General features: G+C 43.5%; 1 protein-coding gene across 1 annotated transcript in view; it reads left to right on the forward strand.

Moving 5' to 3' along the window:
• Window positions 1–27455, forward strand: part of KCTD19 (potassium channel tetramerization domain containing 19) — a 2885268-nt gene that overhangs the window by 1327313 nt on the left and 1530500 nt on the right. Inside the window, exon 6 of the mRNA XM_086945566.1 lies at window positions 19017–19177. Within this exon, the coding sequence (XP_086801692.1) occupies window positions 19017–19177 (161 nt within the window). The remainder of the gene's footprint in view (window positions 1–19016; window positions 19178–27455) is intronic.

Here is a 27455-nt window from a genome sequence, read left to right on the forward strand (position 1 = left end):
ATATTAAGTTTAATATATTTGATAGAGACCTAGTCGACCTCAGTCCTACATCTAATCTATAGGAAATATGATTCCAATGCGCAGAGCCTATTGGGAATATAGGAACTACACTACAACATGGATTCTATGAGTTTTTGGTCTAAACTGAGAAATATGACGAGAACATCTGGTAGAGATCACTTACCACCTCCCCTGGTTTTAAGTACTCCAATCTGCCGCCACCCACAGAGAGTTTAATCCGGAATTTTGAGTTATTAAAAAGTTACTGAAATTTAGGTTGGCAAAGTAGCTGGGGTGACTTCCGGACATTGATGTGATAGTGTGAAAAGATTGTGAAGACCTTGGTGGGGATGTGGATTCCGGTCTACATCTAGAGAGAGAGTGCCTGGCAGATATGAAACAGTATTCCCGCTGGGTGATCCGGGAATCCGAGGACATCGGAGCTGGTGAGGGTGCCCGGGACAGGATGGTGAGCTAGAGTGCTGGGGCCCACTCAGGGGAATGTGGTGGCAGTAGTTTTCATGAGGAACAACACCCCGGCAAGAGCGGGATAGATAGTGTTTTGCTAGTCCTGGTTGGGGTGAATTCTTTGAAGCAGTGACTAGGGTTAAGCTGAGTTTTTCAGTCCTGGACTCCCTTTAACATCTTGGTGCAGTCAGGGTATTTTTTAAATCCTTTTTCGTCACGTATCACTAGCTGCCAGCAATATTGTTACCACAGGCTGCTGATTTGTAGTGCTTCTTACTGGGTGAAAAAAACAACAGCCATAGAGCAATACACTGACGTTAGGCGGCTGTCTGTTTTAGTCGCAACACCACAGAAGCGCATCACTGATTGCTAGCAGCTAATGTTTGGGACATTACCGAGACAGCAGCTGCACTTTGTAAAGTGATAGATCCAATTCCCCACCTTGGTGTAGTTGTACTTATAGCATCCACAGTCCGTGGTAGCACTCATCGAGCAACATTGGCTTGATAGCTCTACTCACTGAGCCAAAACACCATAATACGGCAGCCCCAAAATGGTTCTGGGCACCCTTATCAGGCAGCTGCAACCATCTGATGTTTTTGACAGCACCCCGATGTTTCCCGGTAAACATACTTAGCCTTTATATTTCTGAAAACACACATTGAACAACAGATAATGTTTCTGGAGGCATCTATTGAGTGGCATTGTAATGTTTCTTAGTTTTTATTAAGCAGGGCTTCCTGATGTTAAGGAAAATGCAACACACCTGATTCCAGTGAAGGCAGATATCAAGAGCACCCATTATACAGTCTGATGATATTACTGGCAGATGCACTTGCCTCACCCTTGTAGTAATGGCAAAATATACATTTTTGTGTAGCGATAACGGTAATAGAACTTCAACACTTTGGTGTTTAAGGTATCACCGTTGTAGAGCAGCATTTTAAGCTACAGCTATGTTTGACATGCATGTATTTGGATGGTGGGAATGCCCAACCCCACATCCTTGTAGACTCTACACATGCAGCAGGGACTTGAAGAAATATGACCACATCACACCACCTCGTATTCCCGTGACACCCTGAACCAGCTCTAAAACCAGCTGCATCATATAGATTCAAAGCAGTCACAAAGATACCCCATCCCAATTGACTGATAAGTTCACAATCTCTGGTGGCTCTCCGCATACCGAAGCCAAGACACCATCAGACTGTTAATGAAGTAAAGCAAAAAAAATTACCGGCCTTCTGTATCTATTCGTCAAGAGTCTTGAACTACATCTCTGTAGCTATCCGAGATGCCCAAATCCTGACTTTATTTATGAAAGAGTTGTCTATACATTTCTTTTAAAGATCACTACATAATGCTGCACTAACAGTTCAGAAACCAGCTACACTAAAATCAAGTGTTGACTACATCTTTACCTTGGCCTCTCTACAGTGTTCACTGTCTTTTGGCTAAGTTTGTGCTATATAAAAATTACATACACACATATACAGCTATATACATATTAACCATTAGCTCCAGCAGTAATTTTATATTAACTAATTTAGAAATCTTGCCTATGGCATTGAGGTGATCCTTAGGATATTCATTTTGTCTTGGTTATCGACCCAGTGTGATGTATTGTAATGTAACCGTTGGTAATGTTTGATATTTTACCCTTAATTTGGACACTCCTTTTCCATTTAATGTATGTTAATGTATTTTGTGAGGCTACACTTTCTGTGATGTTTTTTGTCTCTACGGGTATTTGACTGAGCTGATGCAATTGATTGTGCTAATTGGGATTTTTCGCTGCTATAACATTTGGAGCATGGAGGTGGAAAAAAAGTCAACTACCAACTCGCGATAAGTAGGGTCCTCTATCGCCAATGATGAATCTCTGCACAGACTACAGCTTTTTTAATATTCTTCTCCAAAGCAAGTGGATCACATTTAAAGTGCTGGTGGTGTGGTTGGTTTCTTTAAATCATACAGTTTAGCTGCTTGAATCTGTAACATCTTGAGCCTGTTATCCCAGAGGTGCCCTGACTTAGATACTGTAGTAATCCAGTCAGGAAAGGTTAAAGTCACAGTGAGTTTAATAAAGTGGTTCCTCTGCCAGAGAGAAGGATTCTTCCTTTCTTATCAACTTGAGTTGCAAAGCGGTATTTGGCTGTGATCCAATTTGCAAAGTAAAGCTCTGCTAAACTAACCTTCAATGTTTTTGATTTCTGTACTGGAGAGTAGTGCACTCAATTCAATTCAATTCAAAGAATCTTTATTTCAGCATTAATGCCATAAAAGAAGCAATTCATGAACATACAATAAAAACATATTAAAACTGTACAGCGTGGAACATAAAACCATTGGTTAAGAACAAATCATTTATATTAGAGACAATTATGGACAGCAACATTGGAGTTCTGCAATGGACCCCCCATTAATTACTTGAAAGGGAATTTTAACAATTCTGCCTCTGGAATTAAACCCATTTACAATTGATATCCCAGTTTTTTTCTTTGGAAAAAGATACAATGCAAAAATCTACTAACACTAAATATTATAGGTTGGGTTGTGTTAGTAGAAAGAATTCTCAGAGCCTGAGAACATGATCTCACGCCTAGCGCTAGGCATATTGGTTTGATCCATCTTTTCCTGGCCTGTGCATATAATGGGCAGAAAAAGAGGATATGTTGCTCGTTTTCTTTTTGGTGGCTTCCACACATGGGGCAAAGTTCATCTACCACTAGATTTGAAATATTTGGACCACTGGTCCAGCGAGCCAACGTGGAGCCTATTTGGAGGTTGCCATATCTAAATTTTAAAAATAGAGTCTTTGCAAGTGGCGGTTCTATTTCATCCAAAAAGGTCTCAAAAGTTGGTTCATCTTTAAAGGTGAGGAACTTTGTTACTAGTGTCCCACTAGATGAAGCACTTTTGATCATGTCTATGATGTAAGTCCAGAAGGCCCTTTTTACTATTTGTTTCGAGTTAGGTGGTAATAGGTCCGGGTTTTCCCAAAAATGTTTCAGACCTAAATTGTTAAGCCAAGTTTTGACATGTTTGAACCACGATATTACTTTGAAGTTATCAAGCTCCATGATTTCTTTAAGCCCATCCCTGTAATCTTGTAATTCTGGCACCCGCCATAGCCTAACCCATAGCAGCAGGGGGCGTATAATAATGTGGTGGTCCGTTCTTCGAAAATTTAGGTCCAGTTGAAGGGGCACCAGGGGAGTACTTCTAGGGACCCTAACCAAGCTTCTCAAAAAGTTATTGTCCAGGACACTAAACGTGCCATTGGACCCAGGGCCCCAAATTTCTGAGCCATAAAGCACTGCTGGCTGTACTTTAAATTTAAAAAGTTCAACCGCAGGAGACAGAGCTTTGCTAGTGCTCAGACTTTGTTCCCTGAGAATAGGTTTTACATTCTGGGAAAATGTCATCTTACTTTTTTCCAATTGGGCTTTCCGGGAAAATTTGGAATCCAATGTCACCCCTAGGTATGCAAAGTAAGGGACCGATTCTAATTTTAATCCATTTAGGGTTAAGCAGCCTTTATCTGTTTTGGTAGGATTTAGGGCCATGCATTTGGTCTTTTTCCCATTTATCTCCAGTCCCTTCTTACTACAATACTCACTGAAGGAATTTAGTAGAGCTTGGAGACCTTTTTTTGTCTGGGAAATCAGAATAGTGTCGTCAGCAAATAATAGGGAAGTTACCTTTTCTCCATTTAGTTTAGGGGAGTCGTTTTTACATCCCTCAAGATGTGAGGGAATGTCATTCACGAAAAGGGAAAAGAGTGTAGGGGCCAGAACGCACCCCTGGCGGACACCACGCTCAATAGGAATTTTTGGGGTTAGTTCTCCGTTTGGGCCCCAGCGGATTCTCCCGAAGTTGTCTCTGTGGAGCTCTTTGATCTGGACTATTAAGGTGGTTGGCATCCCTACTGCACTCAATGCTTCCCATAATTTGCGAGGCACTAAATCGAATGCTGCCCTTAGATCAACAAACGCAACATATAATTGGCCCTTCTTGATTTTTACGTATTTCCAGTAAAGGCAGCAGAATCGGAAAATTTGGTCTATTGTGCTTACTTTGGGTCTGAATCCAGCTTGATATCTAGTTAAAATGGCATTTTCATCCAGCCAATCATTAACACGAAATAAAATATGTTGTGCATAGATTTTCTGGAGTATATTATATCCATTAAGCTTATTGGTCGGTAATTTGAGGGGTCCATCTGTCTCCTTTTTTAAAAATTAAAACAATTTCGGCTCCCTTCCAACTCTCTGGGAAGTCTAGATTGCGGGATAACTCATTACACAGGTAATTAATGTAAGGTACCCATATTTTTAGATCGTGTTTATACAAGTCTCCCGGAATCTTGTCTAACCCAGGGGCTTTACCAGATTTTATTTGACTTATTGCCAGCTCTGTTTCTCCTAACGTAAAATCCAGGTAGTCTGTTGGAAGAGCATTGCTTGGGACAAACAGGTCAGTGGGGAGATCTTCATATTTTTTGTAAAGGCTAGTGAAGTGGTTTACCCAGGTCTGTTCGTCCAAATAGACGTCCTTGGCCACTCTCCCTTTATGATTTCCATTCGCTACTAGCCTCCAAAAAGCTACATTATCGCGTGATTTTGCTGCAAGCAGCAAATCAGCCCATTTCTCTTCTTCCCAAGCTAATTTGGATGCCTTTTGTATCAAATTATAATTGTTCCTAGCTGATTTAATGTCTAAAAATGCCTTAGATTTAATCGCAGTTAAAAGTGCCCTTTTGGACTCCCTACAAGCCTTGTTGTACCAGGGTTTTCTATGAGACAAATTGTGTGTCTTTTGCTGACTTTTCTTGGGCATTTTGGTGACTAGCGGCTTAAGAGCATCAAAGAATTTTTGATGTAACATCTTAAAATGGCTATTATTTTCCTCATCTAATGTCTGATTTAAATATGGGCCAAAGGTACATGCGAAAAGTCTATATATTTCTGCAATAATTTCGCCATTGTCCAGTATAAGTGGCCATTTTAAAGATCATCTGTTGTTGCTAATGTGGGTCTCATTGTTATCACCATTCATTCCTTCTTGGGACATGGAGGAAGCTGTAACTTCTAGCAGTGAAACCTCCATTTTAAGATCTAGAGGGAAGTGATCGCTTTCTAATCTTTCTATTACCTCCATGTCAAGGAGTTATGCCCAAGTTAGTATGGAGGCAATAACAAAATCTATGTTACTTTTGTAATTCCTCCTAAAGAAGGTAGGCTTTTTCAAACTATCCGACGGTAAACGTCCATTACAGGCCCTAAGGCAATGTTCTGCACATATTTTGGTCATTTGGAGGGCCATAGTTGAACATTTAACTGGTTTAACATTGTCTAAGGCAGAGATTTTATTAGCCTCGTCTTCTTCTGCGAAAATATCACTGAGTCCCATAACTGGCTCATAATTGCAGTTTAAATCGCCAGCCACAATGATAAAGTCCTCCCTGATATCCAGATTACTCAAAAGGAGATCTAGATGGGATAGTGTTGGGGATTCTCTTGTTATGGGTGATGGCCTATTGTAAATATTTACTAGGAAAAGTTTTTTCCCTTCTCGTGCAGTAATTTTTAAGACCAGTATATCTGGGGAGTTTGCATCCACCACCTCAATGTTCACCCTTAGATTGACTTTTACCCAAGTTATTAAACCACCCGAGGGTCTTCCACTCCTAGATGGAATAGCACTAGTTCCATACGTTTTATACCCTAGTCTATGTATAATCTCAACTGACCAGGTCTCTTGTAACATGCAGAAGTCGAAGGAGTCGATGTAACTTGCCCATTCTGGGTCCCTCAGATTTTTTGAGACCCCTGCTATGTTCCAGGAGACCAGTTTAAATGATTGTCTTGTTTCAGGGGCCTTTTCTAGGGATACCTTTTCCACCTCCTTGCAATTGGGGAGAACCTCGAGTTGCACAACTAAGGACCCTTCTGAACTATTCAGATCGTCCTGGGGGGGGCAGCAGCTCGTTTGGGTGTGTAACATTTTCATTCAATGTAGATCTATCCCTGGTTAATAATACAGCCACAGGTAAAGATCCTATATTCCCAAGAGGTTCAGTTTCATTAGTAATACCCCCAACACTCAATAAACTTGGTTCTTTTCCCACTCCCCCCACCTTTCCCGAGTTGACAGTTCCTGATCCATTTCCCTCGCTCCCCAATGACATATGGCATCAATCACAATCATCTAGTCCACTGAATATATCAAATCTATTAGTGGTTTCTAGAGGTGTGAATGGCTATAGTTGTGCACTATAAGTTTCTGAAAGTCTTTTCAAGTGTTATGACTTGTTTATACCAGGCACCAGACAGCCAGCTCTAGGGAAAATTTAAGGTTGTGTTACTGGATTTGAGGGGTCTGTAAGGTACACAATTCCATCCAAGGGGATCAGGTGCGGGCACGGGATTTGGCGGGTAATAAAAGTCCCTAGTATTTTGTCTAGTTGGCAATTGCAGTGTATGTTGAGTGTTACCAGCCCTCTGTATAAATGGTGGATAACAACTAGAGTGGGTTTGGGATGTTATATGCGGGGGTGGTTGGTGCTGGGGGGGAAATACCACTGACCTAGGATAAAAATACGTCAGAGGTCTAGGGATTATGCAATTGTTGGTAGTGCCTGGCGGCCAGTTTAGTATAAATCGTACAGCATTGGGATCCCTGAAGTTCACAACCACCACGTCGCCCTCGATGTTTTTGGGTCTGCCCCCCAGCCATTGGAGACGACGAACATGCACAATTTCGCCATTTACAAGGTTTGCTATTGGCCTGTAAAGACTTAGCCAATGCATAATCTTATTTTTTAATTGTGCAAAGCCCTCCCGCTTATTAGGTTGTAACACGGGGACCCCTGTTAGGACTACCACAAAGGGCACTGCCTCTGGTGGTAATTCAGGAAAGGGAGCCTGTTTAGGTCTCCCCCAGCTGGACTTTGGGCCCCCCGCCTCTGTTGTGATTCTTTCCTGGGGAGTATTTACCATACCATTGGGAGGCTTGTTTACTAGGGTAACCGGCATAGGATCTGGTTTATTGTGTGGGTTTTTGGGTGGTGGAATTGACTGAACAGACGTTTTGTTCCCTTTGGGCATAGAAGTGGAAGGATTCGACAGCGAGGTAGATTTAGGGATAGAAACTGGTGCAACAGGGATAGATTCGGGTTGAGTAACGGTTTTATGCAATACATTGTTGGAAGTTATGATGTTATCAACACCCTTGTTTCCCAGAGCCCGCTCGATTTTGCTTAGTCTAAGTTCCACTTCGATCAGCCTCTCTAGAATTGAAGCAGAGTAGGTTTTAATTAAACATTCTAGAGTGTCCAAGGTAACAAGGTCACGATTTGCTTGGGGCGCTTTTTCCATCATAGAGGCATCCATATCGCCCTCTATATCTATAGGCATGCTGGGTAAAAGCAATGGTATAGTGGTTGACCCAACTGTAGCTACTAGAGGGTTGTCAGTATTATTGACAGAACTCTTCGTCTTTTTCCCAAAGTCAGAGTGACTTAACTTTGGTTGTTGTAAATTCCCCCCTTTGCGCCTCTTCTTGCAAGGAGGAGGTCCGTGTATCCTTGATACAGGCATCGGTTTCTTTGCCCTGTTACGCGTTGTTTTTGTTGGTATATGGGTAGATGGCTTTGTGACATTAGGAGTACTCATATGGATGGTTGAGGGGGTGCCACTCGTAGCCAGCTCAGGGGAAGTGATTTGGGACGGTGTAATATTAATTACTTCTGGTGGCTGACTATCCGATATATGTACGATAACATTGGCTAACTGGGAATTTTCATTAGTGCAGGAAGGGGCTAGAAATAATGGTGACATTGGCCGATTTTTCATGCTCTCCACAGAGCGACGGCATTCGGCTTGACGCTCTGCCAAGGCAATTTCCAAAGGGATGTCTGGGGAGGCCTTAGTGAAGTAGTTATCTAGTGTTTTGTTTAACAACCCTCCCTGCTTGTCAGACATGATAAATGCAATAATCTAGAAGTACGAAACAAAATCTAGGAAGTCCAACTAATTTTAACAACAACCAGAGTAAGAAGGTAAAATACCAGAGGGTAATGTCCAGTCCGGTCTCCTCGGTTCTCTGCGGGCCTCAGAGGGCCCGCCCTTTGCCCGGGCTTCGCACCGCGCTTTGCCCCGCGCGCGTCCCGCTAGCGCGTCTTTGACTGGCTTATTATACTACAAGGGGGCGGGAAGAGGGCCAGCTGAGGCGAGTTTGTTTCCGCAGCGCCCGCTGGTCCTCGCAGTCCCTGATACAGTGCAGTTCCCTCGTCGATTACCTCTTAGGTTCAGGCAATCCGGTGATGGCAAGCCCTCGAACGGCTCCCGCGAAGCGGGGGCCGTGAGGCGTAGGTGGAGAGCAGCAAAGGGAGCACCCGGTGTCAAGAAGGCAAAAGTCTCGATTAGCAGGCACACAAGGTAGAATCAACCCTCCACTCTTAAGTCCGGCGGGAGGGGGCGGGAAGAGGGCCAGCTGAGGCGAGTTTGTTTCCGCAGCGCCCGCTGGTCCTCGCAGTCCCTGATACAGTGCAGTTCCCGCGTCGATTACCTCTTAGGTTCAGGCAATCCGGTGATGGCAAGCCCTCGAACGGCTCCCGTGAAGCGGGGGCCGTGAGGCATGGGTGGGCAGCAGCAAAGGGAGCACCCGGTGTCAAGAAGGCAAAAGTCTCGATTAGCAGGCACTCACAAATCATCCTGCACTTAAAGGCAGGGGAGAGTGACCTTGGTGTGATTGCCAATTAAAAGAATCCTAGTTTAGATATATTTAGGAACCTTCTGTTGTCCTTCATCCAGTAAGTTAACAACTCATCCTATAAAGTAAGTAGCAGAGTTTCCTTCACAGATACTTGGAAGTCGCAGTTAGTGTTGAGTAATTAAGCGTGGCAGGTACAGAGAAAAATTAAACCATAGTGAAGACTGCAGATACTCTTAATGTGAATTACAGAAAAGGGGCGGTCTTTAAAGAGATGATGAGCGCTCATGTAAAATTTACACTCCGTTATTCTAATTGCGAACAGTTATCACCCACAAAATACGGCCGTGCTTATAGAAAGGGAGAGTAAACACCCAATCCCTCCAAAGGCTCAACACAAAGTTGAAATCACTATTCACAATTTTCTGTTGCACAGGCTAAAACATATTCAATAAGAGTACATTCAATTCAACATGTAAAGACACATGAAATGTATATTGTTGTCTTTTGTCTTTAATCCTTTTATTCTTGTTCTTTTTCTTCCACTCCCTTGTGCCAACGCGTTTCGTCGTATGCAGGTGTAACCCTTACGACTTCCTCAGGGCTTCTGTATCTTTGGCTGTTTATAGCCCTTGCTTTGCCGTTCAGCAAAAGTTCATTAGTCTATTCTTCTAATTGTGTAGTTTGTGGCTATTGTAACCACTACTAATTCGATTGTGTATCACAGTTCAGTAAGTAGTCGATTCTTCCAAATTTAAACAAGGCTCCCCAGGACGGAGCGTTTTTCTCGATCCAAATAGGTTTCACCTCAGAGTACGAGGGACCTAGTCGCGGTCTTCTCCACACGAATCACTCTAACTAGTGCGAACAGTTATTAAGCCTCGGATCAGACAGTGCAGCAGATAGCGCCAGCCATGAGCAGGGTAACACAGTCACATTCTAGCGACTCGTGCAGACTGCTTTCTGCATCAGGAACTGTGACTATTGCCTAGCAAACTGCACCTCTGCTTGATCTGTGCCTATGACCATGTTCAAAGTGCTATAAACAGCATACCATCTCTTAGAACAGTGCATAGGCGTCAACTAACCTGGACTTCAATATCCGGGTTGACTCCTCTCTCTCTCTTGACATTCAAGGATAGTTGGTGACCGGACTGTGTTAATCACCTTTTTTTTGTTCTCTCCCTCTCTGATGCACTGTTTACTTATTTTTCATGCTGTATTTTTTATCTCTGGTTTGCTTCCTTACTGCCTGCTTACTATGTAATGCAATTTCCTTCTGTTTTTTACAGTGTGTATGTAAAGCGCTCTGATACCTACGGGTCAAGCTAGCGCTAAATAAAACTTTTGAAATAAAATAAATAAATAAAGTAAATAGTGAATGTGATACCTCGAATTTGACCTAGATCTATGGCGGGAATTTAATCTGGAATGTCTTGGTGGAGGTGTCTTTGGAGCAAGTGCTTGCGGATGCCTGGTAGGGATGGTTGGAGCAATTTCTACAGTAATTATATTTGAGGCAGAGACTTCACAGCTGGCTGAGGAAGTGGAGGAGAAGGTGACATTGTAAACATCACCAAGCATTTTAAAGTGAAGAAGATCCTGTTATGAAGACTGGAGAGCTGTACTGAAGGTTTAGCTCTGAAGTACTCAGAGTACTCAGAGTCTGATTCAGAGGGAAGCCTGCAAGGTTTCATCCTCGATACGCACTCCGACATCTTCTTTTCTGCATCATAAGAGTGTCTTGATGTTGACCCATGTCTCTATGTTGAATGCGTCTACGTTAATGAACGCCTTCATGTCAATGTTCTCCTCCTCCTCACCGTTGTATGTGTTCTCAACAACAACCCAGTCTTAACAGTGAGTAAATAGGCGCTATACCTCTTCTTGACATCAATGTCATTGTCGTTGACTAGGGATGTTGTTTCTCACCTTGACTTCTTTTGTTCAATCTCCCTCTGTGGGAGTCCTCAGAGGGTGAGATAGGGGGCCCTGGTAGAGAGAGCAGCCTTTCCGCACCCCTCAAGTGTTACTCCAGCCAAGGATTTGTGCCACATGAAGGGCATAATGGTATACTAGAGGTCAGGGTGCCCTTAAAAGGTGCAGTGTTATAGTGTCTTTCTTAGATTGTCACAACCTACACAGGGCCGGGGAAGGCAAAGCCGGACCCAATGGGGGCCCGGGACAAACGCCGCCTGGAGGCTGGAAGTCCCCCTGCCCATTTGCATAGCCCGCGAAAAAGGAGCAACCAGGATTGGTCACCCCAGGGCAAGCAATGGTCCCCCCATTCCGGGGGCAAGCGGTTGAGCGGCAAGAGGGGATAAGAAGGGGCGGAGGGCCCGAGAATTATACAGCCTCCCCTCGCAGATGGTACAAAGAAATCCCACCCAGCTACACCAGAAAGCAGCGGGCGTTGCAGCCTCAGGGGTAGAGGTGAAGCAGAAGGAACCCAAGAAAGGTAGAAAAAGAGATAAATTACTAGAGGTAGATTGAAGGCTCACTCAGTGGCCTTGGAATGCATCACCGCAAGGGCACTGAGGGAGCCAAGGACAGCATACCGCCATAGACAGAGACGATGTGATGATCCTGCAAGGTCCTTGGGGTGCCTCACGCCAGGGGTAACAAGGGAGCGAGTTGTAAGGACTCAGCCTCTTGCAGGATAGAGGAGATGCTCACACAGGGTCCTTGGGATGTCACACTGCAGGGACCCATAGGAGCAGGGAGCGCCCAAGAAGGGGTCCAGGGCAAGCGGGAGGGCACTTACAGCCCAGGCCGGTCCTGAGGGACACCCACCAAGTCAGTAGCAAGTTGAAGCCTAAACCTGTGAATTAGATGCCCAGGCATGTGGGCCCCCTCCGTAGAAGTTGAGTTGGCTGAGACCACTTAACGACCAAGAATGTATGGATATAATTGCAAAGACAATAAAATGTTTTAACATGGATGATATAAATGGCCATTGGAAATGACCATGAAACTGAAAAATGTATAACCATGCTTTGTTTAAATAAACTGCAACCTTTAAAGGCACCAAATCACATTGTCAGTGGTGTGATTTAGAGGGTGAAATGAACGCAGTTGAAGTAGGGGAGGGGGAGGACGATTTGCCTCTTGGGAGGGGTTTCACTACAAGGCTTTGTAAAGGAAGTTTTAAAAATTTAACTTTTATTTAATTTAGTTACCTTCCTAAGGCTTGGTGTATTTTCTTCCTCCTTTTAAAGTAAATGAATGGAATTGGCAATACAGCTTGTTTTTATGCCGCTGAATTATAATTTTGTGTCACACATACTTCTGGGCCTTTCTGAAATAAGGTGAAGATATAACACAAAATGAGCCGCAGCGTCAGGTGTTGTTAGCTGTTTGCCGGAGTGGAGCCCTTTCACTAGCCTTTTGGACAAGACTCTGAGGAAAACTGGTGTGTAATTACGGAGGGGACCGGGAGCTAGCGCGAGTGAGACGCGCACATAACATCCCCAGGATTTCATCTCCCAGGAGTCACCCTGAGCCCACACCTGCAGCGGGGCTTGAGCACCGCCCCACTGCTGACGCCTTAAAACACCTCGCCGCACCTGCTTCGCGGGTGCCACAGCGTCAGGTGTTGTTAGCTGTTTGCCGGAGTGGAGGCCTTTCTCTAGCCTTTTGGACAAGACTCTGAGGAAAACTGGTGTGTAATTACGGAGGGGACCGGGAGCTAGCGCGAGTGAGACGCGCACATAACATCCCCAGGACTTCATCTCCCAGGAGTCACCCTAAGCCCACACTTGCAGCGGGGCTTGAGCAATGCCCCCCCCCCTTGCTGATGGTATATATTGTGCGACATCACCCGCTGCGTGGGAGCATCTGGGAGAAGCCCAGGACAAGGGCGGGGCCGTCTGCGTCCGTCAGAGGCCAGAGGAGGTCGGACCACTCCAATCCTCTAACATCGCTACCTCCATGATGCAACGGGACTCGGTGCCTAGCTAAGTGTGCGATTCCTCAGCATTGATTGAATAATTATTGGATCAAGCTAATTTGGTGTATTCATGAGTAAAACTAGTCATAGGGGTGGGATAGGTGGTGGTGGGGTTGGGATGATGGATGCCTTTCTTAAACGGGCTGAATTGGAAATTAATAAGGAGATAGCACAAGTAGAGAGGAGGCTCTCGTTAGAGCCCTTACATCGTTCGAACCTAAATCCTGACCTTGCCTTGGGCTCTGAGGCCTCCTGAAGTATATGTCTCCATCCTGATTTCCCACAGGTGCTGGTAGTGCCTTCACAGAATGATAGTGTGCCAGTATTACAAATCTCCAACTTAGTTCGCTCTCCTACGCCTAGTTCTTCAACCTCTCCCCCTATTACAGGTACTAGGCAGTCACGACTACCTCCTGGGGCTAGAAAGAAAGAACATCCAGTAAAGAGAAAAGCTAATGGTCCTCCGAAAGGTAGCTGCCAACAAGCTAAGCTAGCTAAGAATAAAAATTCTGCATCTGGGTTGGGTCCGCAGTTAGAAAATTCTACTTCCCAAATATTTCATCCAGTGCCCAAACTCAGGATTAATACACAGTCACCCCTCCCAAATGGCCTTAATGAAGGAATTATGCCTGAGTTGATTGGGCACATGGAGGAACTATTTGGAGCACTTCTCCACCCAGTTATGAAGAAACTTGAGTCTATAAAACGGAGGCTAGATTCTACAGAAAAACATCTAAAAAATTACTGCCTACTGGATAGGGGGGCTCTTAAACCAATAGCACCGACTTCTAACATTGCTGTTCCTATTGCTCCAATAACTAATGTGCAGGGAACTCTCCAGTCCATTAATACTACAGTTACTACAGCCCCATATCTACCAGCATTGACACAAAACACAAATCCCCCAGCAAAGTCTGCTCCTAAGAGTCTGAGTGGGAGACTATTTCCATTGGCGAATAATTCCTCTAGGGAAGTCTTCCTTCACTTACCCGCGGAAGCTTGCCCCTATACTATCATTCTGGCAAATGTACCCAAGCTTCCAGAAGGCGAGGTGGAGCATTGGTCAGCGCTCAAGGCCCTACACTTTCTGAGCAACAAAACAGTACTGGGAGATCATTTATATGCTAATTTTAAGATGGTTGGCAGGGTATCATGGGTGGGCCACCTAAGCAAGGGAATGCAGGGGGATTGTGTCATTGTCAACTTTAGCTCCCCGGAATTGGTCAGACTCATCCTAAGGCAGACTGGATCCGTTAGGATTCATTAGGACTCTGTAAACGTGTTACCATTGGGTTATTTCTTTCCTCCACCATCCAATCCAGGAATTCAGGCTACGGGTCAGGGTTTATCACTGGTTGTCCCCCAAAGTAGCACTCTATCAGTTAGCAATAGATTTGAGATCTTTAATTCACTAGATAATAATGATTGACTTTATCTAGAAGAGGGTAGAGATCAAGAGGAACTGTGGCCTTCTAGTAATGATAGAGTACCTACCCATATTGAAAACATCTTATCGCAAGCTAACGTCCAACCTGGGACTGATGGTTTATTAAAGAGTGGAATTGATCCAATTCATGAGCTACCCAAGGAGAGTCAACTATATGCTATAACACCAAAAGAGGGTCAGGTTGATATTGCTTGCCACATATCATCAAACATTCCCAACCTTCCCCATGTACCGACTTTGGTTTCATGGAATGTGGCGGGCTGAGAAGTAAGGTAACATCTTTGGATTGGTTATCCTTCTTAGACACAAGGGACCTAATTCTTCTCCAGGAAACATGGTTGGTGGAACCTGAATTTAAAAATGGATATTTAAACTTTTTTGTTGCAGCTAATCCTAGTCTGGGGGGGAGACCAAAGGGAGGTTTACTTCCATGGGTAAAGCAAGATAGTAGATACTCCATTTATCAGTTGGATGCCAAAAGTGCAGATATTCTGCTAATTAAAGTCAAATGCCCTGATTGTAAGGACCTATTTGTTTTTAACATTTATTCCAGGGGATTGCCGGGAGGCAAATCCTCTGAAGTAATTGATCAATTAGACGCTCTTCTTGAGTCCTACCGTAAAAAAGGTAATATTATAGTAGCAGGAGATTTTAACTGTTGTTTTGAACCCTTAGACAGCTATGATATAGATCTTACTTTGGAAGAAGATCATATCTGGAAAATCCCTCAGTTGACATTAGTTCCCATCAAAAAATGGTCAGAGGCCGCGCTCCAACTTAAAGTCTTATGTGTAGAGCACGGCCTTCGTGCCACAAATGGAAGAACGGCTTCTGATAAACATGGCGCTTCTACCTTTAACAATGGAGTATCCCACAGCCGCATTGACTATATCCTCATTAATAAAGAGAATTGGGCTAGCATCGAGGATATGTTGATAGTGGAACTGGTAGAGAGCGATCATGACCCATTAATTTGATAATTTAGGCTGTTCAAATTACCCCAAAGCGGGGGCCAACAGGACTGTGTGGAATTAGCCCTTTTTAATGACCATGGACGAATAAGATGGGCTAATTGTGCAATGAAAGAAGAAAGTATTGTTGCTATGAGGGATTTGACTGTCCAGGCAATAGTGGAACTTCAGAAAAATACGACTGTGGAGGAAGTTATATCAAATGTTGGCCTGATCCAAGATAAATTTTTGTGCCAGTTAAGGTGTTTTTTCGTATAAAAGGTGAAAAAAAAGCAGATCAGGCCTGTTACAAAGGAAGACCAATGGTATGGCAAGTCCTGTTGGGTTGCGTATAAAGCCCTATCAGATGCTGTAAAAACCAAAGATATGGCTAGGATTAAGAATGTCCGAGTCATGAATTAAAAAATGCAATACAATGCAAAACTTGAGTGGGATGAAGAGTACTGGAGGGAGCTGCTGAGCGCCAGTAGAGAAAAATCAATGTGCTCCTTTTTGGATATGGTCAAATGGGGAAGGGGGATTAAAAGGGGTGAACCAATTAATCATGTTCCGCCTAACCTTTGGGTTTCTCACTATGCGTCCCAGTTCGCGTCTACTGACGCGGATGGTGACGAGAGTGAGGTTCTTTCCATTTTAAACCAGGTTATTATTCCTCTATATTTTACCAGAACAGAGGTTATCAAGATTTTGAACATGATCCCAAAGTCTAGAGCCCCAGGTCCCAGCCGACCTATTTATGCATGACAAGGAGCTCTGGGCTTCCTATATTCAATTGCTAGCAAACAGCACCGCTATGGGCTCATCCATACTGGTGTCCTGGAAGGGTGCCGAGATTATCCTGATTTTTAAGAAGGGGGAGTGCTCGGACCCAGGAAATTACATGCCGATCAGCCTTATAGCTTGTATACAAAAGGTGGTGGCAAGGCTACTACTGCAGCGAATCCAGGGGTGGATTAAGACGCATGATGTTCTATCGCCTCTTCAGGCCGGGTTTCACAGCCACACTAGTATGGTTGACCAAGTTTTTAGATTTGTTTTAATTTATTGGCGGGCGGTGCTTTTAGGGGGGGCAGGCTCTATGCGGTTTTCGTTGATCTTAAATCAGCGTTCGACTTGGTGCCACGTGTAAAAATGTGGCCAGCCTTTCAAGATCAGGGCATGCCCCTGGATATTTTGTCCCTTTTAATTAGATTACACAGGACAATTTTGCCCAAGTCTGTTGGAACCAGCAGGGGAGTGTAACGGACAAGTTTCCAATCGCTAGGGTAGTCCGCCAAGGGTGCGTACTCGCACCGACCCTCTTCTCACTATACATCAACAGGGTGATCAGCTATTTTGAACATCAACCAACCGATGCTCCTAAGTTGGATGGTAAGCTGATCCCCCTGTTGATGTTTGCAGATGACACGCTACTAATTTCAAAAACCCAACAGGGCCTCCAGAAGGCCACTGATGTTTTTGAAGTCTTCTGCCATGATCATGGACTTCTCATTAATACAACTAAGTCTAGGTTCATGGTCCTACATAAATCCAAGTATGTTAGAGGGAAGGTGGTAATGAATGGGGTTCAACTCGAACAGACCCAAGTATTCACTTATCTGGGCATTACCCTATCATCTAAACTAGATTGGAAACATCACTCAAACCAGCTGGTCAAGAAGCACGCACAATTGGCGGGAGCCCTTACCAAAGAATTTTATTTGTCTCATACTAGGCCAATTACCCCGGTCCAAAAGATCTATGATGCTAAAGTCGGAGCAGCAGTTCTTTATGGTGCAGATTTGTGGGGATTTAGCAATTTAAAGAAGTTGACGGGCGCGCAAAATAAATTTCTGCGCAGTATCAGAGGCCTTCCAGTATCAACCCCCTTGATTCCTCTCCTCTACGATTTGGGATCTCAATGCCTCGAAGATATGGCTCGTTATAGATCAGTTGCTTACTGGAGGAGATTGTGGGTTACCCCAGAACTCTCCCAGTACGCTCGGGCCTTTCTCTAGGTTAGAGATGCCGATAGGGCCCACAAAATATCATGGTTGAGGGAGACAAGGGCCATTTACATGGATATGGGTCTATCCCCTCTGTGGGATGACCCATTAGTGAACTCCTTTCCCCCTAGAAAAGCATTCAGGGACTTGTACTGGAACATGCTTGTGTTAAAAAGATTCGGACGCTGTACCGGGCCTTCACTAACGGTGGAATTCCTAGGACTAAAACATTCTCCAGCCCTCGAGGGTTACTGGGACTGGATTACTATCACTGGGGACAGGAAGAAATATCATCAGTTCAGGGTGGGGACTTTACCACTCAATGCCTTCACTGCGAAATGGCACGGGGGACAATGTTCCACCTGCCCCTTCTGCCCCACCCAACAGAAAGGTATTGGGCACATACTTATTGTCTGCCCTGAATATAAAGTTCCCAGGATATCATGGCTAAAACCTATTTGTTTGCAGTTGGGCTTGAAAACAGGTCGCGAGTCCGTTAGGATTCTCCGAACTGATAATTCTCAGGCCGTGGTTATAACTGTGGCTAAGTTTCTCCACTGGATGTGGATTATTCGAGCACGTAAAATGAGTCTAGTGACATCTTAAGGGTTTCTCTTAAAGTTTTTTAATGGGCTTATGTCACCTGATACTATATACCCTGTATAATGATGAATTTATAGTTTTTTATTTGTAATTTTTAGGAATGTTTTTAAATGTATCTCTACAATGGAATGAACTGTTTATGATTCTAAGCAGATTCATTAAATATTTGTTCATATGTACGTAATTTATTTTTTTTAAACTACTAATGGATGGTCAACAATTGATGTGGTCCCAAGTAATATGTGGTATTGCAAAACTTGATTGCTGATATAATAGTGGGTAATTTTAAATTTGTAAGTGTCTAGTTGCTGTAATGTCTTTTATGATTTCTAAATCGAAATAAAGACTTATGAAATTGAAATTGACACAAAATGAGTCTTTGTAAAAAGTGCTCCTTGATCCCCACACTTAGGCAGGACTTTTCAGTGCTTATAATTGTAATGGAGCTACGAAACCAATCCTTAGGAGTAAACCCAATGGACTCACCATGAAGGAATGTTTACTACATCACCTCCAGGGAAAAATTAACTATTGAGAACTAATTGTGCAATAATGTCACAGTTGAAGTAATAATCGTACTCAGTGTACCTATCCTTAGCGGTTGCCCAAGTAACTTCTGGCCAACTTGTTGAGGGGCCTGTTTTGCTATTGTAACATGTAAGGCACATCCGATGCCACCCCTGGCACAATATGGAAACGGAAATTTGGAGATGTTCTTACACTAGATGTCTAGCTAACGAGAAAAGTAAAGGAGTGACCAAACATGAGCTACTGTCATTACTTGAGCTTAATTCGCAATAGTATGTTGATTCTTCATGCATTGTAGGAAAAATTGTATGGTAAAAATACCCTATTTATATTTTGTCCCAAAGGAACTGGTTAGGAACTTGTAATCTGCCACTGACAGAAAACATTGCAGAACTCTGCGGACTCTGTACATATTTGGACACAAGAGACATCACATATGAGCCGATCAAAGATGCAGTCAAATGTTTCCTGAGGAAAAAAACAAACATGCAGATTCACAAGATTAGTGAGTACATATGTTTTGAGGTGAAAAATATCTTTATACTTGTAATCTACAAAATGTATTGAAACTTTTGCTATACAGTCTGCACAAGCTTAGGGTCCTTTAGAAATATTGTTGCAGAGAGTGATCCAGTCATCATACAGGCAGGGTCTAAAATAAGAATTTTAAACAAACACAATGTTTTTAAAAATATAGGTAAAGTTAAGTCAGCTGTGCAGAATCAGAAGCCTGTGAAGAAAATATGAGCATGTAGACTCTGTTAACCCGTTGCGTGCTCGTGACGGAACCGCTCCGTCGCGAGCCTTGGGTGGGCTGTGCTGGTGACGGAACGGCCCTGTCACGGTGCGCTCGCCGCGCCTCCGCGGCGCTGATTTCGCACCTGCGCGGCGCGTTCTATTAAGCAGGCGTGGCCGTGACGGAACCGTTCCGTCACAAGCACAGCCCACCCAAAGCTCGTGACGGAGCGGTTCCGTCACAAGGACGGGAGCGCCGCGCGGCCCCCCTCCCCCTTAGCACTGCGGCGGAATAGCCGCCGCAGCTAAGGGGTTAAAGACCTTAAAGACATGCGCCATCTTTGTGAGACTGGCACAGGACAAATAGGAGTTAAAAGTACAATTCTCCGACTGTGCAGTGTTTTTTGAAGAGAGAACCTCACCGGATCGAATTACAGCTGGGCTAATAAAGCAAGACCTGTTTATTCGCACCACTGACGATTTTTAGGGTTAATCACTTGCAACACCGGTTACACCTCTTGGAAGCCTGCGCCTGATGCTTATCTAAGTGGTTCTTAAAAGAAAATACTGATTACTTTCACTGCTAGGCTAACCTCACACCCAGTCCGCTCATGGCATATCATGGAGGGAGTTCGTTTGGTACACCTCTCTAGGGGTTGGATTCTTATGGACCATTGTAATAATTACTAGTTGCAAAAAGCCAGTCGCAATTAGCAACCAATGTCTTTGACACCAGTAAAGAAGTTACTGAACCAACCGATATTCAAGTAGGTCTGTTCCCTTAATTCCGATTCAGAGTGGGTCACAATCCAACCTACATCATGAATATTGATAACTTATTTTCTTTTCTTTAAACAATTCTTTGTTGGGGTTTTACTATTCGCTCCAAAACACAAACAGGCAATACAGCAATCAAACCAGTGGCGTAACGAAACCTGAGGGGGCCCCCTGCAAAGTACATGGAGGGGGCCCCCACCACTCACCAATTTGCTCCACCGCCAAAAAATCTGATATATTTGAGTTGAAACCTCCAACATTTAATTAAATGCCTCTATATTCGCGTACTCAAAGTTCAAATAAGAAAGTAAGAAACACTCTTAATATATAAGCTTCACCATTTGCAACAGTATTGTCAAGAGCAGAATATTTAACTGAGACCGGAATCAGAGCAGTGCAAAGGATTGGTCCTATTGTTTGAGGAACTGCCTATCGCTGAAGAACAACTACATAGGGTCTGAATTAGAATTGACATTGATAGAAAATAACTTGAAAGGCAAATCCAAATCTGCAATTTAACAGACTCGACTGACAATATACATGAGCAGAACACAAGACATAACCCAGTATCCTGACAGTTCTAAGAGAAATAAACTGGTGTGAATTATGTGCATGCCACACACTTGCGTCTGTCTGGGATTTTCTATGAAATTAACCACTCTATAGTATTTAAAATGAACTGAGGATGCAATTTCAATATCTACTATCAGGGATTTATTAGTAAGTAGGGCATAAACTGGCAGGCACACAAGGCTAAGATGAAAACTGCTCGGATGCTTCAGAACATTGATGCAGATGTGTGTCTGTATTTATCATTTCTGTATGGTAAACAAAGCTAATTACACAATTTCAGGAGCACATATTATAGACCAGTACAAACAACACCATCAATAACGCATCATGTAGGATAAAATCAAACCATATTAGCAAGTATCTAATGATAGAATCTATACTAACTGTAGCTGGTGAAGCAAAGGAAAAAGTGCAAATACTTTCAAAGTGCATGATAAAAGAATCAGCAATCCAGTAATATGCAAAACTCAAGTATGTTTTATAAAGCAATCCCCCTTTCGTCTTGGCTCAAGGTGAAAACACTTTCAAAGTGTGTGATAAAAACAATTCCAGCAATATGCAGAAATGAAGCCAGGTTGGTCAAACAATTCCCTCTTTGGCTTGTGTATGAAGGCGCAAGTATTTAAATGTGACTGGTCAAACAATAACAAGCACAACAGAATGTATGACGTTACAACTCATACATTTAAAACGCAGTATTTTACATCGCGTTCATTACAACACAAGTCATTACAACGTCTTGCACTGGAGGGTGCTGGATTTAGGATTAGTATTTTATTTATTGATTTATAACATTTTATATAGCGCGAACAAGATCCCGAAGGATATCAGAGCGCTTTACAAAAGGATGGAAGGAAAAAATGCAATATCGACATCAAGTAAGAATACAAAACAGGAATAATCACATAATTACAGGACAACTGGTTTAAGGAGAGTAATACAATAACCAGGTACATAGCGGGCTATAAAGGAGGGCACACAATGAGGTAAAGAAGATCAGCATCAAATGTGGGTACAATGATTGTAGGATCAATGATTTCGAGCAGGTGAGCCTAGCCCAGTTAAGGTAAGAATTTGTTTATTAGGAATCGTTTGGCTTCCAGTTTGAAGGCAGTCGTTGAGGACTTCCGGTGGAAGAGAGTTCCATATCTTAGGGGCAGCACCGGAGAAGGCTCGGTGACCAGTTCTCTTTTTGCTAAGGATGAGTGGTTTCAGGAAGAAAGTGTTATATGATTTACTATTCCAACTCCAGTGTAAGTACATTAGGTAAGGTGTTGAAATAATATATCATACTATTCCTTAGGTTAGAGCGCCATCCAGCGCAAGTTGTTGTAACGACTTGCGTTGTAATGACCGCGATGTAAAGGCATTGCGATGCAATGCCTGCGTTGTAATCGATGTCTCCCAGCATAACAGCATACAAAAATCAAATCTAACCAGTTTAATCAGTCTATGGCCCTTTGGTTTGTGAATAAAGGCGCAAATATGTCACAATTACTTTTTTAACAATAAAAAGTCCAGCAGGCAGCAGCATACAAAAATCAAACCAGTTTAGTCAACCAATGCCCCTTTGGTTTGTGCATGAAGGTGCAGATATTTCAAAGTCACTGTTAAAACAATGATAAGAACAGCAGGCAGCAGCATATTAAAAATCCCTGTACTGTACCCTTCCCAGGCACACACATCTAGCGCAGAGTAACTGCTCCTGCGCATCACTACACATCTACCTGAAGTAGGCCTTGGGTGTGTAAAGCACACAGCAGTGGAACTTTAAAGTGAGTGAGCCTGTTGACCTGTTCACTACTACTGATCACTACACAGTATGCTGCCATCACCGCGCTTGTGCTGCTTAACACCTCCTGGTCCAACAAGACTACATACCGTGAGATAGACCTGTGTCATCGCGCACCTGCATGATCTGTGCTCACCTATGAGTCTAGAGCTTAGCAGAACAGAAAACAGAGACCAAGGAAAAATTAAAGCAAATGGAGTATATGGGAAAGAAATGCAAAGAGCATGGGAGAAAGGAAAGTAGAAACTAGTGGAAAACAAGTGACAAGTGCTGGGTCTGTTATGTTTCCACACCTGTCCTGATACTGATGGCGGTTGATTCCAAGCTGAGATTTCGGCTCAGAGAGCTCCACAGACCTCGATCCAGGCTCTGGGAGAGCTGCATCCGTGCTTGCCAAGTTTTAAGACCTGTGTTAATAATTAAGGGCAGCAAATACATGTTTCTGTTGGTAACAGAAAAGGTGCATTTTTTAAAGTATAAACAGACTATACGTGTTTCGAAGGACACCATCTGTTAGCAGATAAGGGAATATTTATGAATAAAAATTTGACCAAAGTCACACAATGTAGTTAAATGGGAGAGGGGATAGATCCTGAAATTAGGATTCCTTGGTTTTGTAGCATTAACGCTGAAGAACAATTCTTCTCCCTCTAAACTCAAAATTAGTAGGCGTCTGCCTTCACACATGGGCATATTGGCTTAAAAAAAAGTGGAAAACCTCCTCTCCTGAATTTCGCGGAAAATCATTTAAACTGTGGGGGCTAGAGGCGGCTGGAAGTTGGAAAGAATCCAGGCCTGGCATCTTTGAAGTCAAAATTGAGCCTCGAACAGCTTTCGGGTGTTTGTTTGGCCGTAACAGTGAATTCGAAAGCATCCGGGCCCCAGTGTCTGGCGGCTGCTTGTTAAGCAGGGTTTTAACACTCACATAGCTGTCAAGGTTTCAAATTGCTGTGTGTGACATTTTCATATTTTCAGTGTAAATATGAGTGACATTCAATGACTATGAGTGACATGCTCGTGAGCAAAATTAAGCAATTTAGACGAGGGAAACATATAAATATCAGAAATTACACCCATTTGAGGAATGAGAAACTCTAAGAAGAACTTAAAATTACTGTAAAGCACCAGAAATAGAAGACCAGTAACCTAGTAAAAAGCAGTAACTCCCAGTTAATCCTCATAGAATACAGTTTTGCGAATGTGCCTGGTTCATGTTGGAGGAGGTGTGTTTCAGGAAGACCTCTATAAACCTTCCAGCCGCCCTGCAGTGGGAGGGTCAGTTACATGGTGTCCTGACACATTCCTGAGCAGGTTTGGGCCTCTTGCAGTGACAGACACTCTGTGGGCCCCACCTATTCCATTGGACCCGGTTTCAAGCGCGCTTCCAAGCAGTGTTGGATTGGGACCACAAATGGGCCCGGACACCTGTAAAAAGCAGCCAATGTTTGTGGATCATGACTTATCATGAAACCTTGCTTGATATGTGTCAGTGGGCTAAGTTTTGGAAACCTTTATGGTAAATTCAGTGTTTTAAAACTTGTAGGGCCAGTCACCCTAGGAAAGTTTTCCAGGACAACAATTAAAAAGGGAAGCATTCAAGCAGAAAGACCTGCTTGTTTGTACCAGCGCACACCTAGGAGTTCTCAGTAGAGCAGGTGTGTGCCTTCTCCATCGTCATGCTCACTCTACTCCCACTGGAACCAAATCGACCTTTTTCTTTCTGCAGCCTTCACTCCGGACATGACTGTGCTTCTTGCATTGTCCTCAGTGACAAAAGTGTGCTTCCTGCATCCTCCAGACTGACAGAACCATTCTTCTCCAGTATTAGGGGTGTCTTTCATAGATTCACATGCCTGAATCATTCCCCGTTGCCGGAGTGGGAGTCCCACGGTACATAAAAAAGCAATAATATGACATAATAGCATAGGAAAAAACCAGTAATTCCCAACCAGGAAGTAAAGTAGCCCAAGCTACAGGAGAAAAAACTTCCACACTCATAACTATCTTAGTCATTTTGTATAGCCCAAACTGCAGCCAATCAAGCGACAGCACCCACCAGAAGGTTCTTCCCAGAGGCTCAGACTCTCAGATTTTCTACCGCATGTCGTGTGAAGGGAGTCTCCCTGAGCTCTGCTCAGTACTTCTCTATTTTCCTTCTGGAATCTAGGTTTGAAGATGTCTTCTTCCAAGAAATCTTTATTCAGGCCTTGTGACTCTTGTGGTAAGCTCCGGCTGTTTAAAGAAGATCCCCACAAGAAGTGCATCTACTGCCTGTATCCTGAACATCAAGTGAAGGACTGCAAGATCTGTAGGACCTTCCCTCAGAAGGCCCTCCGGGACAGAGAGGGCTGCCTGCTTTTGTGGCTACAAAAGCTCAAGGATACTGATTATCCTGCTTCTGAGGTAGGCAGTATTGCCTCTGGGTCTACTTCAGCCTCTAGGAAGAGAGCTGCTGAGGAGGTATTATCTTCTCCTGGGGCAAAGGTTGTAAGGAAGGAACAACCTACTAAGGAGTCTGAGAGGCATTCCACATCTAAGGCTATTCCCCCTGTTAAGGAGACAAGCAGTTCATGTATGCCCCCGAGAAGATCTACCAAGAAATTGCCTCAAACATCTTCTGAGAAGACTTTACCTCAGAAACAGACCCTGTCGTCGACGATGTCTTCGTCAACGAAGTTCTCCGTCGACGCTACGTCCACGTCTACGGTAGCCTTTTCTTCTCCTAAGCCTGAGATGATTATGTCAACAGCGTCTTCATCGCCGACGATGGTCTATGTTACTGTTAGACCTATCTCGTTGATGGCAGAGTCTTCTTCTTCTGCCGTCGTCGGCGCCTCGTCGACGGCCAAGCTAAAAAAGATTCCGTCGATGATACCATTGTCGACAAGCTCGTCGACAGCTACCACACCGTCGACGAAGACACCATTGTCGACGAAGACACCATCGTCGATGAAGACACCATCGTCCATGTAGAAACCATCGTCGACGAAGACAACATCGTCGACGAAGACACCGTCGTCGACGAAGGCACCGTCGTCGACGAAGACACAGTCGCCGACGGGGACACCACTGTCGACAATGATAACTCTACTGTCGACGAAGACCTCGTCAACGTCTGCCACCAAAGCCAGGTCAACGAGCCCTTTGGTGGTGCCCCCGTCGATGCCACAACTATCTTCTTGTACCACTCTGCAAGTTTGGTCGCCGTCAACAGCTTTTTTGTCAACACCAAAACCATCTTTACTTCAGAGGCGTGGTTCTAGTTTAGAACATGAGCAATGGGACCCCCTCAAACAAGTAATTTATGGCTCAGGAACCGAGGGGAGGAGAAAACACAAGACTAGAAAAGTGTTCCTGCAGTGGCCAGGTCATTCAATAATGTGTATACATCTCTAATTTAGTCAACACAAATAGTGACAGAAAGAGGAAGAGTGCAAATAAAGTTCATTCAAAAAAATATATTTTTATTTACTTATTATATTTTGTTTTTGTGTGAAAATAGATACATATAAGTTAAATTCTTAGTCAGCGAATTGTCTTTTATAAAGTTCATAGACAATACATGAAATGTTTGAAGAAATTCAGAAAAAACACAAAGACAAATCTAAAATCCATAACAAATAAATAGAAATTCCCCTGAAAAACAATCATACACAGCAACTCACTCACGTGCTGACAGACATTCTACATTCATACTACATACAGAGATGAAAAAGGAACTGGATCCCTATTAGCGAGATGGTTGCGCTAATGTCGTTAAAGGTCAACAAGATGTAGTTGTTGGTCCTTATGGCGGGTCTACGCGCGTTTCGGTGGGCAAGCCACCTTCATCAGGACCTTGAACATCGGATTGTGCAGGTAACAGGGGATCAAACAAGAAAGAGATTGGCAGGGTGATAGGTAAGCTATCACTCAAACTTGGTCTCTACGAGAGTAGATTGGTAGGGTCACGGGGATGACGCTGCATCCGAAATGACAAGTCGGATGTATTTAGTGATCCTCAAGATTTCATATAGCTGTCTAAGGTATCGGATTCTGTGTAGGAGGCAAAATGCGCCAATTATTTCCATTCATATGTGGGTTCTGAGGAGATACTCCTATTGTTGAAAGGGTCCCGGGATAATGTAGTCCGCGTAGGGCGTCCACTCCTATGTTATTTCGATCTAATATTTAGTGGTGATCACATCTCATAACAGACAGGCATTCTGCGAGCTACTGCAACGTCACCGCAACCCTTTAGTATCGGCGAGTAGCGTTCAAGCATCTACGCGTCCCCGGGACCCTTCGTTTTTCAGGGGAATTTCTATTTATTTGTTATGGATTTTAGATTTGTCTTTGTGTTTTTTCTGAATTTCTTCAAACATTTCATGTATTGTCTATGAACTTTATAAAAGACAATTCGCTGACTAAGAATTTAACTTATATGTATCTATTTTCACACAAAAACAAAATATAATAAGTAAATAAAAATATATTTTTTTGAATGAACTTTATTTGCACTCTTCCTCTTTCTGTCACTATTTGTGTTGACTAAATTAGAGATGTATACACATTATTGAATGACCTGGCCACTGCAGGAACACTTTTCTAGTCTTGTGGTTCTAGTTTAGAACATTTATCTCCTCTACACATCTCACTGCAAAAGGTATCCCTACAGGTTCCAGACAAGTTACTGGATTCTGAGGACAGTGAGGAGGATTCTGTTATTGAGGAAACATTTGGATCAGCGACAAGTCCTTCCGAATTAAACATTAAATATCAGGAGGACGATCAAGAAGATCAGCATTCACCTGAGCAAGTGCATTCACCTGTGATCAATGTTCCCTCAGCTCAGGTACCAATAGCATTGCTTACCAACCTTCAATGCATGCTGGATGACTATTACAGGCGTTTTCCGCCATCGGAG

This window comes from Lissotriton vulgaris, chromosome 12 (assembly GCF_964263255.1).
Source record: "Lissotriton vulgaris chromosome 12, aLisVul1.2, whole genome shotgun sequence".
Classification (NCBI taxonomy): Eukaryota; Metazoa; Chordata; class Amphibia; order Caudata; family Salamandridae; genus Lissotriton; species Lissotriton vulgaris.